Source organism: Poecilia reticulata, linkage group LG23, assembly GCF_000633615.1.
Source record: "Poecilia reticulata strain Guanapo linkage group LG23, Guppy_female_1.0+MT, whole genome shotgun sequence".
NCBI classification, from domain to species: Eukaryota; Metazoa; Chordata; class Actinopteri; order Cyprinodontiformes; family Poeciliidae; genus Poecilia; species Poecilia reticulata.
In genome coordinates this window covers 8,776,404-8,792,127 of record NC_024353.1, presented here as the reverse complement: position 1 = coordinate 8,792,127, position 15,724 = coordinate 8,776,404, and the positions used below count along the sequence as shown (strand labels likewise).

The window sequence follows — 15,724 nt, the reverse complement described above, 5'->3', positions numbered from 1 at the left end:
GGGGTTAAATAAAATAATAAAAAAAACAGAAGGGGAAGCTTTAATTCACCCGCGGCTCGCACAGACACGCGCTGAAGACGATCGATTCCCCTCGACGCTTTTCATATCAACACAAATCTGTGCATTAAGGCAACCTAAGATGAACAGAAGCAGAACTTTGGAGAAAAACGTACAGTTTGCAAATTCCTGCCCCGATCGTTAGTTAATGCCGCTTCGCCCGTCGAGCTAAAAGCAGCGGCGACTCCGACGTGTGTAACAAATCTTACAGCGAGCTGAGATGACCTGCAGGTTTCTACGAGCTTTAATGTATTATCCCCATCAGTAGAAATGACACGCTTCTAGAAGCTGGGTTTTTACATAAAATGAGTCTGTAATTTTGCCACATTTATTGCTGCCTCAGGTAGAAGTGGAAAAAGCCTAAAAAAGAAAAAAAAAGACCTTTTTTGAGTTTTTTTTTTCTTTAAGTGTCGGGGTAAATTTTTTGAAGAATTTAATAAACAATTCTGCTTTAGTTTTCAAGCAGAAAAGAAAAATAGGTTCTTAAGTAGAAAGCTATGATATATGATATTCATTAAAATTTTTATGCTCCACATCCACTAAACCATAGTTTACATTTGTGATGGTAGGACAAAAAAAATTGTCATGGAGACTTAAAGGCATGATGTGGAAAATCAACAACTTCGATGTTTTAATAATTGTTCTGACTTACTGTATTAGCATATTTGGATTAGTGTGATTCGCTTTTGCAGTTTCTGGACTTATAAATATCAAAACTTTTTTTTTTAAACTCAAATGGAATGTATTCCTGCCTTTCCTATTTTGAAGAACTGATTAAAAATAAATGGCACTCTGTCAGATGAGGTAAAAACATGATGCTTTGGAGTATTTTTGAAATGCTTCTCAACATTAAACAGTTATTTTATAGTGATTCTCATTAACTGTTGATTTTGTATGCTAGGTGAAAGCATTTTAACGGCTTTTCGCATCGTTACCATACGGAGGAATGTGTTAAAGACAGCTTGTCAAAGCTGTCAAACTCCACCAACAGGAGTTTATGAATCTTGATGAAAAGAAAAACACTCCGACTTTTCAGCAGAGTAATAAAGTCTCCTAAAAAGATATTGAGCGCAGATATTTTCAAAGAACGGAGGAAAATCCTCTCTGATTTTTGTTTTGGAGATGGCGACACCGCTGCGCCTTTTCGGCTCCTCAAACGCTGAGTGAAAGCTTCAGCATCGAGGCTCGACGGGCCTGCAGAGGGTCAGGGGCAGGTTCAGTAAACAAATGCCACATTTGTAGTACTCGTACGTAATAAATGCCCGGGGAAGAATGAAGCGGCTCAGGTTGATGGTTTTACGGCCAAACGACGTATAAAAAAAGAAAAAGAAAAACAGGAAACTGTAAACCTCTGGGGTACATTTGCGTTAATCCGGATGGCTTAAGAGTCAGGCACAACTTAACGTAAACATTAGTAGCTATATATAAAAAAAAAGAAAAAAGAAAGAAAATAAAAAATGAACCGTCGTGGATGATTTTTTTTTCTTTAAATGCTGATTGAAAGAAGAGGATATACATCACGAAGAGAGAAAGCAGAAGGAGAGACGGGGTAGAAAAAAAAAAAAAGGAGCTGTGGACTTTTTAAATGAAGTGCAGTTTTTCTTGTCACACAGCACAGGAGATAAGGGGCTTGTGAAACTGGTTCAGATTGTGTAGAAAAAAAGGGGGAAAAAAAAAGTCCCAGTGTGTGATCAAAGACTGACAGCTCTCAGAGAAAAAGCGCTGAAACTTCCAAAGGAACACAACACCCTCCCTCCCTCCCTCCCTCTCTCTCCTTCACACACACCTACGCTCGCCGTCTCTGCCGGCACACGGTGACAATAATGGGTCCTGGCGGAGGCGCTGCAGGAGGCTGCGGATGTTAACCGCTTTTTGAGTTATGTCACCCAGTGTCTGATTATTAGACCGCCGCGTCCCTGCGATGGATTACGACGACGAGCCACGCGACGTGCGCCGTGACGACGGGAAATTAGCAAAAGGAAATATTCTCTTCTTGATTTAGGCTGGAAAGAGATTGTCTCATAAGTGTGTTAGTTTAGTTATCTCACACCAGCTGCCAGGAAGTTCGTCCGTTTATCCGTCCGAAGAATATACCTACTAGATCATCCGGTCATGCTAGCTTTTTTCTTTCCTTCCCGTCATATTTATTTTTTTCTGCCATCTTTAGATTTGAACTCTGACCTTTGGAAGAGGGTCAGGGTCACTGAACAAAAAAATAAATAAAATAAAATCTGAGTTTACACAAAACAGACTTTAAACTCAGAATCCTGATTTTGATCTTCTAATAAAATTGAATTATGATATTAATATCCTCTTATTTTGAGAAAATTAATTCTGATTCAAAAGGAAGTATGATTTAGAGGCTTATGGATAAACTTTTTATCCTATCCTCAGTTCAGACGTTTTATTCTAGAATTAGCCGGATTTAAACCTAGTAAATTAGAAAGAACTGAAAAACCAGAAGATTCCAAAACACATTTTGTCCCTCATCGCTTCTGAATTGACAAATTTAGTGAGATCTGAGGTAGCGAGCCGATGGCGAGACGTAGCCCTTCGTGAACAGGCGATCTAAGACAAAGTCGGCCTCTCTGCATCCTGATGGCCGTGTCGTGTTTTGGAACGTGGGGCGAGCTTCTCTGGACGCCGTTCACCTTCCACTCTGATGTACGGGGAGTGTGAGAGGATGAGGGGGAGGAAGTGAGGAGAGGAGGATGAAAGGGAGAGCAATTTGCTGAGTGCTGGATTCTCGGAACCCGATCTGTGCCGTTTGGATCCTGGAAAACCAACTGAATCAGTTTCCCCCCTTTGTGTCACAGAAAAACTGCAGACTCCTTCAAGATTTGTAAATCTTCTATTAATAATAACAATAATAATAATTAAAAAAGAAGTGCCCTTCTGCCGTCTGTCTTCATATTTATAAACTAAATAAAGGGTTTGATTTTGCCAAAATAAACTAAGTATTGCTATGGTAGTGTAAAATAACGCAGATTTTAACCCCAGGCAGTGCTGAGAAACTGTTCATGATCCTGCATCAGGCCGTGTGTGGCTGTTGTTCTTCAACGACGACAAAAAAAAAAAAAAAAAGAAAAACTTCCAATAATCAATATTAATGATCTGTTTCTGCATCAGACTGAGAATGAACGCACGTTTCAGTGAGTCAGAGAGATAATTTAAAAAGAAAAGGCTCCGGATCATCGTGTCAAAATGCTACACCACGCATCCTCAAGTCACTGTTTGATTCGAATCTCTTAGTAGCAGAAAGGCCCACTGGAAATATGGGCAAAAAAACTAAATAAAAATAAAAATAGGGGGAGTGGTTAGGAAAATGGGAGGAGCCTGTGAGTCCAGCAGGCGACGAAGGATGAGGACGAGGAGGTGGAGACGCTCTCATCATCTCTTGTAGTGGTTGGGCGCGTCGGCGAAGGCGAACTTCAACCTGTAGGCTTCGGCCAGCAGCACGCTCACTTCCTCGTTGCCCCAGTGCATCGTGGGGAGGTTCTGCAGCAGGATCATCAGGCCCTGGTGAGACGGACGCAGCAGAAACAGAAAAGATTTTGATTTGTTTATTGATTTAAATGGTAAAGAAAACACTGAGACAAAGAAGCTGGCTGGCAAAGACGAATCCGCAGCTGATTGATTTTAAATTAGGAAGGAAATTAATAACACTCCCCAGACTGCCGGGGCAGAAAATTAAAATAGGGCGTCGTTTACAAAAAATCACTATTTAGTAGCTTTGAAGATGAGGCTGTGGCTGTTTGACCTGCCCAACTTGGGATGAACACCTGTAAAAACACCGTGCAGCAACCGGAATAAAAGGGCAAATCAGCATTAGCTCAATGCTAAAGGAGCTAATGCTAACTTGACTTCTTGCCATCTGTTTTGATGTACTATTTTTATTTAAGGTCACCATCATAATCTCGTCCAACCTGAGCCTAATTGACATCCCGACAACTCTAGATCAGCTACTTTCATTCTTCCAGTGGTTCGCTAATGAGCGACTGACTGACGACGCGTGAGTTTTAAACTCTCAACAGTCCTGGTATTTGTCTTGGACAAACAGCTGGAAAAAGCTGACCTAGTTATTCCTCCTGCTCGGTCAAGCAAACAAAAAAAAAAAGATGCTCTGATGACTCTATCCATCAAAAAATAGAGAGAGAGAAAGAGGAAAAAGAGCAAAAGAAGGAAAGTCTGTGCAGCTGCATCACTTTTCCTGACCTGGTTCGTGGTAGAGTTGTTGAATGGAGTTGATTAGGGCCTATTTTGAGCAGTTTGAGCAAAAGTCAGATACTGTGATGTTTTATTCATTCTGAGGCTTGTTTACCGTGGAGGTCTGCTCTGACCTCTGGACTGCATTTGGTCAAAGTAAATTACATTTCAGTTTCGTGGTGAACTGAGAGAAAAAATTAATGATTTCAACTGTTTACTAGGATGAACAACAACAAAAACCAACAAGATTCAAGTTGAGTGCATTTTAGGTGGATTCAACGTTTGATGACCTGCCAAATTACTACCTTTTGAGGAAGACGATTGCTGATTTTAACAAACCTTAAAATGATCACATTGGATGTATGAAAGTAATTTTAACTCTAAATCTGTCAGGGTAAAACATTTAGAGCTTAGCAATGGTAAAATTGTTTTTACACCTATTTGTGAATTAAAATATGGTAAAACATGCCATTTTTAATCAAATTCTTCCTTTGTTGTTCTGCTTATGTCTTCTTCTGAGGTTTTTGTGTTGTTTCCTTCAGTAGCTCTTGACACAGCGCCACCACAGGTCAGAGGGGGAACAGGTTTTTCAAAGGAGTTGACAGAATAGTGATCCGGCTGAAAATGGAACAAACGTCGCAATTTTGGTTCCCAATCGAACAGAGTCTGCCGGGCTACCAGGTGAGAAAACAACCATAACATTTTCAACAGCATTACCGTCCATGGATAAGGTTGTTGCTCTTGTAACCACAGGGAAAGTGAAACACAGGCAGTGTTGGTAACAGATGTGGTGAGGGCAGCCCTGAATTATTTTACGCGCCATTTAGCTCGAGTAAGACTAATTAAAAAGACGTTGGCGCTTAAAAAATCTTGGGTGTTTTTGGACTGGTAACGATTAAAAACCTTGGTAGCCTCGATATCTACAACCTGTAAGGAGAGCGGAGCTCTTCCATGACGCATTTACACCTTTTAATACAATCGAAAGCTACTCTTTTAAAGAGAAAACATGATTAGATGCAACCCTGTGTCAGACTGTCATATAGATTTTTACTCAGCAAAGTCTACAGCTGAGCTACTAACCTAAAAATAGAAAAAATAAAGGGGAAAAAACCCAGAGAAGTGCCAGGTAAAATTCAGTGGCACTTGACAATTTCCTGAGATTTCAGCTCTGTACATCACTTGGTAAGTTAGGAGACAAGACAACAACAACAACCCACATCGTCTCTCTCTCACACACACACTGAAGCGAGAGTTCAATCTAGCCAACTAATGCCTCCCTCTCAAAGGGGAATGAGGCTGGTTAGCGGTAAGACAGAGTGAAAATGCGTGCGTGTGTGAAGGCATGCTGCGGATTGGTGTCCCAGAAGCTTTCATCATCAAGGCTGAAATCATTGCCGTGACAACAGGGTTTACAGCCAATCACGGTGTTGATAATCACACGAAAAGACAAATCCCGGTGGGGCTTCGGTGTCTGCACTCATCTGACTCCACACAGTTTGCGGCTTTCTGAAAGGATGAGACCCCGTTCCAAACTGCTTCTTTTTTTTTTTTTTTCCCCTCCCCCACTCGACACAGGTTAAAATATTTAAACTCCTCTTTTCTGAGCACGTCACGGGAACTCGGAAGTTTCCATGCACCTCTTACCAAACTGCCGAGAAAGTCAAGCAAATCTGTAAGCAGATAAATTTAGGCTTTTCGCATTAGTTTACCTTTCTAAACTAAAAGGTGTTGAGCTCCTATTAATTCTTCCCCTCCGCACTCGCTTTTAATGAGCCGCCGAGACGACCCGGTGACACCAACAGAAATAATTTGTATTCTGCTCGAGGGTGAAAAAAAAAAAAAAAACACAAAAAAACCTACATGTCTTCTTCGACTAATTAATCTCAAAACTGCAATCGAAGCCAGAATCCAACATGTCACACTTTGCTTCACTCTTTCTCCTCCGAATACATTAAAACTGAACCGAACAAGAAAAGCTTTTCAATCCCCCAAACTTAGTTCTATTTCTCTTAACTAAGCAACGAGAGTAGCTGGTAAGTAGCTTATTGACTGATTTCTTTATATGCCTCAGGCCTTTAAGATGTGCTAACACCCTGTTGGAGTGCTTAAAATAATCTGGCTGTGAGAGAGCGCTGATAAAATGTAGAAACCCAACAGATTTCAGCCTCTCAAGGTATTAAGATATAAAACAGGATTTTTTTATTTCTCTTACAGAAGGACCCAATACCTCATTAAAAACTATTTGAAAAGAAAGTTCATTTTACACTAAGGCACTCGTGGTTTGAGAGGCTTGAGTAAGATGTGCATTGTGTTTTCTAAACGGAGAAGCTATTAGTTCTAATACGTTATTGGTTACGTTTGTTCATCTTTTGGATTTTTGATACATAGATGTAGAATAAACGCATACCAGTGGAAGACGCTTTACAGACGTGCTCGTAGCTAGGCAACTGCAGCTGTAAAACAATGTTACCTTACTAAAAGTGACAGGCGGTGCTTGTTTTTTCTCTTTATCAAAGTGCTGTTTGTCACCGACACAATAATTTCAACATTTGTTTTTCTAGCAAGCTAAGCTTAATCGGCTAACTAGCTTTGTGGACAAATAGCTGGAGGAGGACGATTCCTGTGCAACTACATTACAAACAGCTGAAGAAAAACTGGGAACCACTGCAATATTCTTTGGCATTGTATTGGAAAAACTTTAACTATCGAAAAAAATATGACTGGGCATATTAAGAGTTTGAAAGCTTGGCGCTAGTAACCCGATTGTGTATTAATACTGTATATTCTTCTTTTCTAGATTCCATACTTTTCCAAACTCAATCTAGATTTTTTGGGGGGATATTTTAGTAAAAATGTCAACTTTTAAAGTTATTTAACTGTTGTTGGGTGTTATCTGATGGTGAAAAAACAAAAATAGTTTTGAATTTTCAGAATTGGGTATTGACCAACTGATTCCGTTGTTGGTACATGGACGACACCCTATTTCAGACTTTAACTTGTCAAAAATGGATGACGGGGCTCTTTGTGTCAAAGTTTGCAAACTTTGGTACTTTTATTCCAGCTGTAAGGGAAAGAAACCGGCAGCTTTAGTGTTTTGTTTGCCTTTTTCATAAAACTAAGTTTAAGGACCATAGGTCCAATAAAACTTGCATTAAAAGTTCAAAAGCATCACAAAAGAATCCTCTGCAAGCATCTTCCTATAAAATGATAATCGAATCTATATCAAAACACAAAATAATGAAGTTTTAAAAATATGCGTGCCGTTTCTTTTCCTGCGTTTTTATCATGTAAAGCACTTTGAACTGCCTAGTTGCTGAAATGTGCTGTACAAGTAAATGTGACTGATTGGAAAATAAAAGTCAAACTGCAGCATTGTTCATTATTAGATGTCTGTCCTTTAGAAAAAACAAAAATAAAATACTTTTTCTCTAATCATCTAGGCCTTTCAAGACCGAGTAAGAACCCCTGCTAAATAGTACGATCTTAAAAAAAAAAAAAAAAAAAAAAGAAGACCCCTTGAGTTTAAAAGATTGAACAGGTGAGGTCCCTCTCGGTTTAGAAAGCCAACGGCCTCTGAAGACTTCTCGCTCTGGAGGGGAAGGGAGACGAAAACCCAGCCTGATCAGAATTCTGCCTCGCTCTCTCTCATCTGTATTCACCGGAGCGGCGGCATCAGCTCCTTGCTTTCATCCCTCGCCCTCTTTGGTACATTTGAAACCCACCACATTTGCTGTCACAGAACTGTGGGCCGGAGTGGCTTTAGGTGTTTCGGGGATTGTGTTATATTGCATCTGGTAGCTAGGGCAAGCAGTCCGATGCCTTTAAAGAAATTAAGCACTGTTGTTATACCCGAGTTGGAGATACCGTGCCTATTATCGCCCAGGTTTTTGATTGGCATAAATTATTAGTATTAAGGTCATTCAGACTACTACATAGAGGGAAAAAAACTAATTCCAGACCATAATTATACACTTATAGCCCCATAGCATGTTTGTATCCTGTATAGCAAGTCATCTGTGTGGTCCTGTAGTGAGACATCATGTAACATTACTGCTGTACTTCCCCCGCCCCAGGCTCTTCGAGTGAAGAGAAGCTCCCCTGTGGAGAAGCATGACTGTATCCTGGTACAATCGGAGCCCCAGATCAGCGAGCTGCCATTTATGTTTTCTTTGCTTCAACGAAATCGTTTCCTAATAATGTACGTCCGTCCGGTGAATTGCAACACGGTCTCAAACGCAGGGCCTCACAGTAAAAACCAGGTCGTAGCTCTAATAGGACGAGGAAGTCCATCATTGTGTCAGGTGCTGGGTGAGTGTTTTATTACCGCCAACGGAAATGAATTTATGACGGCCGATAGTAAATCACAGTTTACCAACATCTTCACAGCAGAAACAAATGACGGAGAAAGTCTGTCGGATACCCAGGAATTGCGGCTGTCACAAATGACGGGGTGAAGAAAAAAACACGCTTGTCAAACAAAAAGTATTAAAAACACTTCCGAGAGTCGAGCATAGCGTGTTGTTGATTATGTGAAAGAAACCCACTATATAAAGCTATTTTTGTCTACAGAAAATGTGCGTTTGTCAGCCAGGTTATATTTCAATCACTAGAAATGGTTTCACATTGTGCTTTTTCAAAGAAAGGCAACCAATGTCTTCAATGAACCAAAGCAAAAAGATTTAAATGCATTTAGATAGAAAATGACTATTTTAAGTAGAGATAGATTTTATATAATGATGTAATTATGATTTATTTTTTTTTAAAGTTTGTGATGATATACATAATTTGGGATGAATACATATATTTCTAATCGTGATCTTTCTTTTTTGTGCTTACAACAGTCTGGACCAGATTTGAACAGAATTTAATATTTGGTTTGTTGTACATAATTACTCGATTTCAAACAGTCTCTATTTACATGGCTCTAACAGATATCGCAATAAAATTATATTTACAATGTTTTAAAGTTTTGTATTAAAGAAAATGAATTTACAGTGATTTACAACACTAATTTATTGAGAGTTAAGGCGAGACTATATTTTAACATTTTGATGAAAAATAAGAATTCCCTTTAAAAAAAAAAAGTGCTACACAAAAACTTATTAAAAAACAAATTTGAAATATTTATTTTTTCTATACATCTGCGTTTGTATAGTGTTCATATACTGGACAAAAGGTAGAGATTTGTCACTTTTGCAGTAACGAATTGAGGATTTTTAAAATGACCGTAATGACTTCTGAGTTTTGTTAGAAGTTTTTGCCCTCTTCCTGATGGGTTCAATATTTGACAGAACACAAGCTAAACTTGAAAAATACCTTAAAGTAGTGCAATAAAAATCCCTGAAACAAAAAAAGTAACTTCAACACTTTTAGCAAGTAACATACTAGCGATTTACCTCTAAAACACGTCATACTGAGTTCATTTCATCTCAGCGCATTTTTTTTCTTTTTGCTTTTTAAGGACTAATCACAAAGCAGCTTAAGAACAAATTCAAGTGTTACTTTTAGCTTTACAGCCATAAAACAACATACAGCCAACACACATACACACACACACAAGTGCACTTCTGGGAGGCTCCTCCATACAAGCGCGGAGTGACTGAGGAGCTTCATCAGGAGCAGGTTTCTGCATCGTAACCATCTGCTGGCTCTCACGTCTGTTGGGCTAACGACTTTAATGTGGTTTAATTGCATACATTTCGCTGTCAGCGGGGGGAATGACTCATTTGCTCCACTTCACACAGGTGGCGCCGGTCGATACAGTGAGGCCAGGAGTGCTGCTGTGAACGACCCTGTGGTTCCACGAGAAGGGAAAAAAAAAAAAAAAAAACTAAACAAAAAAAAAGTAAGTTGGTGCGGTTTAGTGTACGGGCATGAAGTGAACGCATACTGGTTGTATCTCGTTTTAATCAGGAATTGGTAGGGGAGGAAGGTGTAAATTGGAAGCACAGGCGATACAAAAATGGAGCGATTTGTCTGTTTTTACTGCCTGTGTGGGTGCTTGCAGTTATTCAAGCATTAATATCCATTTATCCTGCAAAACACCAACAAAGACAATGATTCATCATCGCTGTGTACAGTACTCCACATGAAAAAGACAAAAAAAAGGGGGGAGGCAATTAGCTCTCCATCTTACGTGCTTGGCAAGGCTTAAAGTTGTTAGTGGCTATTGATATGGAGGGGAAAGCAGATCATCAATAGAGTGAGTGCCGCGCTTGGTTCTTTGACAATAAAATGGAGCAACATAATGGCTGAGCAGAGGGCGAGGCCACGGCGAGGTGAAACTTACTCAACGCGTTGATGGTTACTGTTTCAACCCACGTGTGACAGAGGAGCTCATCACTCAACGGTGGCCGTATGATGAGCCATAATACATCTAATGGATGTAAAGTTGAGCTGGACTACGTTATGTATTGGTTTGGTGAGAATTGGTTGGATCTTCAAGGACAGTCGGAGAGAAATACATACTCAGAGTGCTAAAACAAAGAAATTTTACCAAGTATTTTGGTCTAGTTTCTAGTGCAAATATTTTAGTAACACTTGAAATTGGAAAACAGACTTACGAGTAACTTTTCAGCTATGTATGACAGCTTGTTTTCAGTCAATAATTCCTTAATATTGATTAAAAAAGTACTAGTTTAAGTGAAATATTCTGCCAGTGGAATGAGACATTTTTCACATCAGTGTATTCATCAACACGAAGAAATTATTGGCTTAAAACAAGTTTCTACCTCTTTATGAAGTTGCTTGTAAGTTAGTTTTCTCTTATTTCAAGTGTGCGCAGATATTTACACTAGAAACTAGACCAAAAATACTTTGTCATTTTGAGATAAAATATAAATGAGGACGAAAGGAAGAGAGACTAAAAGAAATGGAGTTCAGATCGGAATAAAAAACAGGTAGTTGGAGGAGATGGGAGGAGAGGGACAAGGAAGGATAGATAAGACAAACATGGAGGAGACAAAAAGGAAGGAAGGCAATGAGAGAGGAATCAAGGACAAAAAGGGGATAAAAAGAAAGAATTAAGGAAAAATATGAAAGAAACAGAGTAAGGAAACAAAGAGGAGGAGAAGAATTTTAATCTTAAAATACAAATATTTTTCCATGCATATTTTCTGTGTAGGAACCTTGAATGAATGACATCAGATGATATTTTTGCAGTTACTTGTTCCAGATGAGAAAACAGAAAAGAGGAAGAAGGAAAAAAAAAACAAAAAAAAAACAATTGAAGTGACTTTTTAAATAAACCGAATCCTCTCTTTGCCATCATGCTGAGATGATCCTCGGCAAAGTGCCCCAAGTTGTGCCGAGCATCCAGCTATTGTTTCTGCTGTGTCACCACGGCTTCCAGCAGGCGAGCGGCTGGAACCCCAGGAGAAATTAATGGCTCAGAGATGACAGGTGCAAAGCCCACATCAACAGGGCACACATTGGTTTCTAAAAATGGCAACTGTCTGCTGTAGCTGTTGAATTTCGGTGACATGCATCAATCCAGCCGTCGACCTCCTTTACAACCAACACATCTACATGAAAACACACACACACAGAGGGGTTCGGAAACACACAAGCTGGCAACCGGTTGTGCACAAACACTCCAGGCTGCCGCCGAGGCTGTTGGTGGTAATGGTGTTTTGCAGCGCCCCGGGGTGTAATGGGCCCAGACACTGCTCTGTTGGGGCCATTAGCTTGCTGTAGTTTATATAATTACACAAAATGGGCACTCTGGCAAAAAAACACTGGGTGCTAATGCGAAAGAGTGTGGCACCGGAGCACACGGGTAAAAGCTGACACTGCATGGCACAGCCAAGTTGCCTTGTAGAAAGGTTGGCGGGTGAAAAAGCTTTTGATTATTGCACAGCAGAAGGGACGCGGTCTCGGCGGATGATGTCATTTCGCAGCCGAGTTAATGAAATGAAACCGGGCGATCTTTTGTTAGCCCTAATGAGCAAAATAGGTTTATGAGCTTGGAATTCATGTGGACCGGTTCTTAAGCAAAGGAGAGTCACCGGACTCGCTTTTAGATCGGAGTATGCCATTTCTATTTGACAGCAGTATAGTATTTTTAAGTTATCTCACATGGTATATTATATAAACAATACCAATATTGTTTTTTGTAAATTTTTTAAAACACTTTTGCAACTTGTGTGAATCTGTACATCTTATGCTGCTGTTGTACCTGAATGCCCCGTGTGGGACAGTAAAGGCTATTTCTATTCTATTACTACAGTGCTGTGAAAAAGTTAAAATGTTCAAATGATCATTAAAATGTCTAAGTTTTCCATTTCTAAACATCTCACCATTTAAAATGAAAATACATCAAAAGCAGAAGCAACCAAATGGCCTTTTCTAAGTTTGGAAGAATTATTAAAGTAGCTTTTATAGAAGAAAAAACCCAAAAAAGTTCAACAAAAGGGGACTTTTTATGCAAAATTTAGTTTTGCTTTTTTTTTTAAACTCATATTTGGATCTCAACTGCTTCTAAAAACATTCCAGGCACTAAAAAAGAAATTAAAAAAAAATAAACCACCACCCAGATGACTTTTGTTAACGACGTTTTTTTGGTGTCTGGAAAATCTGTCATTTCAAAAACCTACATGCACTGTAATTTACCTAGCAACCCCAGAGTACCCCCCAGCCCTGTTACCTAGCAACCCAAGTGGAGCTCCAGCATAATTTGTCGGATGGTTTCAACACTGTGTGCGCTGTACAATGGCTGTTAGACTTACCATCCAGAAAACACTTCCTGAATTCTTGTTGGTTGTGTAGGAGGTGCCACTTATGCTTTTCTAAGATGTACGGTTGTATAACTGTGCTTCTGTTTGTAACCATTTTAATCTGTAAATGTGGAGTTGGGAAGTGCGGCCAGCAGCAGATTATTGGGATTTAAAGTGACAGAGCCCTGAAACAGCTCATTTTGAAAGACAGACCTGAGCAGACGCAAATCTCATTGTTCCACCTTCAAAGGTTTGGCACAAGCCAGGGAGAGGACACAAACATGTGGAGAAGGCGTTCTGGTCAGAAAAATACAAGTTTAATCTTTCTAGCCATTATATAAAACGGTACAAACCAGAAAACTACTTTAAAACATGGTGAAACATGATGGTGGTAGCACAATGGGGTGCTTTTCGTTAGAGTTTATGAGATATATTATACGAGATATGAATCTTTGGTGCCGTGTATTTGCAGTGAGTAGTTTGACACTATTGTCAAAGGAACGCAGAAATAATTTTTTTAAAAGACGCATTCACATGGAAGCAGAGTATGTGGGTGGAGGATCTGGTTAAGTCTTCAGGAGTGCATATTGCATTAATGCATAATACATAATTTAATCCATTAACTAAGTGCATAAGAGACTGGTTGTCAAATTAGCTTAAAGGTTTTAGCGTACATTAAACCGTATGTGGGGGTGTAGAATCCCCCTATGGCGTTGCAAAGATTTGCTTTTATGATTTTAATAAGTCAAATCATATCAAGAAAAAACAAAACAGATTAGATATGTGTGTTTACTTCACAGTCTTGGTCCGTGTTAGCTTGTAGCTTTTCTGCTTCATTCAATGCCAGCCTAATAAGTTCATAACCTTTTAAAGAAAAAAGCCTAAAGCAGTTTTCTGAGCCCTCTGTTTACTGGAGCATTCTCAGCGGTTTTACACGCTGCTTGACTAGTTTTACTTTTCAGCTCGTGCATCTTCAAAGTTCACCAACAGTCGATATTTGACCCCTTTGCCCTCCCCATTCACCATCAACCATTACCACCTAAAAATAAATAAATAAATCTGTCGGCTCTGCCCACACTGATTCGAGCATGCCGAAACGCATGAACCCATTGACTGCAGAATCCTTCCTGCTACATATCTAAGCTCTCCGAGCATCGCGCTGACAGCCACGGAAGACCGAATATGTGAACTCATTTTACAAGCACCTTAACATGTAGCCCCTGTGTGCCTTCACTCTTTAACAAATCCAACAAGGAAACATGAAAAACTAGCAGTTTAAGACTAACCACCGGCAAGTTCGGAAAGGCCAGAGCCCCCTTTAATCACAAGTTCAAGATTACTGAAAACTCCTGGAACACAATTGGGCTCAGTTCTCTTTGACTGCTTGAAAGGGTATTTTTGGGTGTGAAATTCAATATTTATGTCTGTGCTCCTGACCCAGCTCATTTGTCAAAACCATTTTTTATTTTTATTTTTTTTGTTTCTTACTCTGGAAAAAAAAATTCCATCTCTGTCAGCCCTTGCCGCTACCAAAGTCTCTTTGTTCCGTACAAGGGGGTAGATATTGCTGTTTATTTGGTACTTTAGTGTCTTAACTGAGTCAGGAGACGAAGAAAAGGCACATAGCTGGCTTATGGGCTGACAGAGGAGCTTCTATTGTTCCATTATGTCAGAATAAAAGAACAGTAATAATACCCACTTTTTCTTTACTTATATCCCGGTCTTGAGTCGTGGGTAAGCACTGGCTAATTATTGGCCTCGAGGTACACTGATGGTTTTTAGTCGTCACAGTTGACCATCAAACAAGGTCTCTTATCAAAGATGATGCAAAACACTGTTTTCAAGTTATGATTTTCTTTATTAAGATGGGGGAAAAAAAGCTAAACAAGCTAACCTGGTTTCGTCAGAAACAAATTCCCCCTTAAGCCCAATAATGGGTTTAGACCAGGGGTGTCAAACTCCAGTCCTGAAGGGCCGCTGTCCTGCAGTTTTTAGATGTGCCACAGGTACAAAACACCTGAATCAAATGGCTTAATTACCTCCTTCTTGTGTAGGTAAGTTCTCCAGAGCCTTGCTAATGACCTAATTATTCTATTCAGGTGTGGTGCAGCAGAGGCACATCTAAAAGTTGCAGGACACCGGCCCTCAAGGACTGGAGTTTGACACCCCTGGTTTAGACTCTTGATGGCAACAACTGCTATAGCAACAATCACTGCTATATCTGACTCTTTGTAAGATACTCTTTTCCTGCTGGATGTAACGCACACCTTCCAAAGAGTTCCACTTTTGTCTCAGCACTCCACCGAATGTCGGGGGACATCAAGATGCTTTGTAGTAAATAAAGTACGAACCGCTTTGTTATTTATGTCAGCAGTTTTTTTTTTTTTTTTTTTTTTTGGCCTTGGAAATCTCGCAGGGCTGCCATATTTGCCCGACCACTTCCTGAATACTAAACCATAAACTCTGGGTTTATCCTGGGGGAAATGAGGCCTGACGTGCTTCAGATGTTTTTCCTAGTATCTTTTGTGAGCTGCTGGATGAGTCGTTGATGCCCCTAGGGTAACTTTAGTAGGCTGGGCAAGTCTTAAGAAGGTTCATCACTGTTCTAGGTTTCCTCTGTGTGTGGATAATGGCTGTCACTGTGGTTCACACCAGTCCAAAAGACATAAAAATGGCTTTGTGATCCTTTGCAGATGGATAGATGTCAATGATATTGTTTTCGTTTCTTTACATTGGGGTTATGGTCT

The 15,724-nt window shown here is 39.8% G+C and overlaps 1 protein-coding gene across 2 annotated transcripts in view; it reads right to left on the bottom strand.

Annotated features, from left to right (window-relative positions):
- Positions 1-2,249: 2,249 nt before the first annotated feature.
- tbc1d22a (TBC1 domain family, member 22a) overlaps positions 2,250-15,724 on the bottom strand; it is a 130,094-nt gene continuing 116,619 nt past the window's right edge. For both annotated transcript variants that reach the window (XM_008401153.2, XM_008401152.2), the window contains exon 14: positions 2,250-3,576. In XM_008401153.2, the coding sequence (XP_008399375.1) occupies positions 3,448-3,576 (129 nt within the window). In that variant the 3' untranslated portion in view covers positions 2,250-3,447. The remainder of the gene's footprint in view (positions 3,577-15,724) is intronic.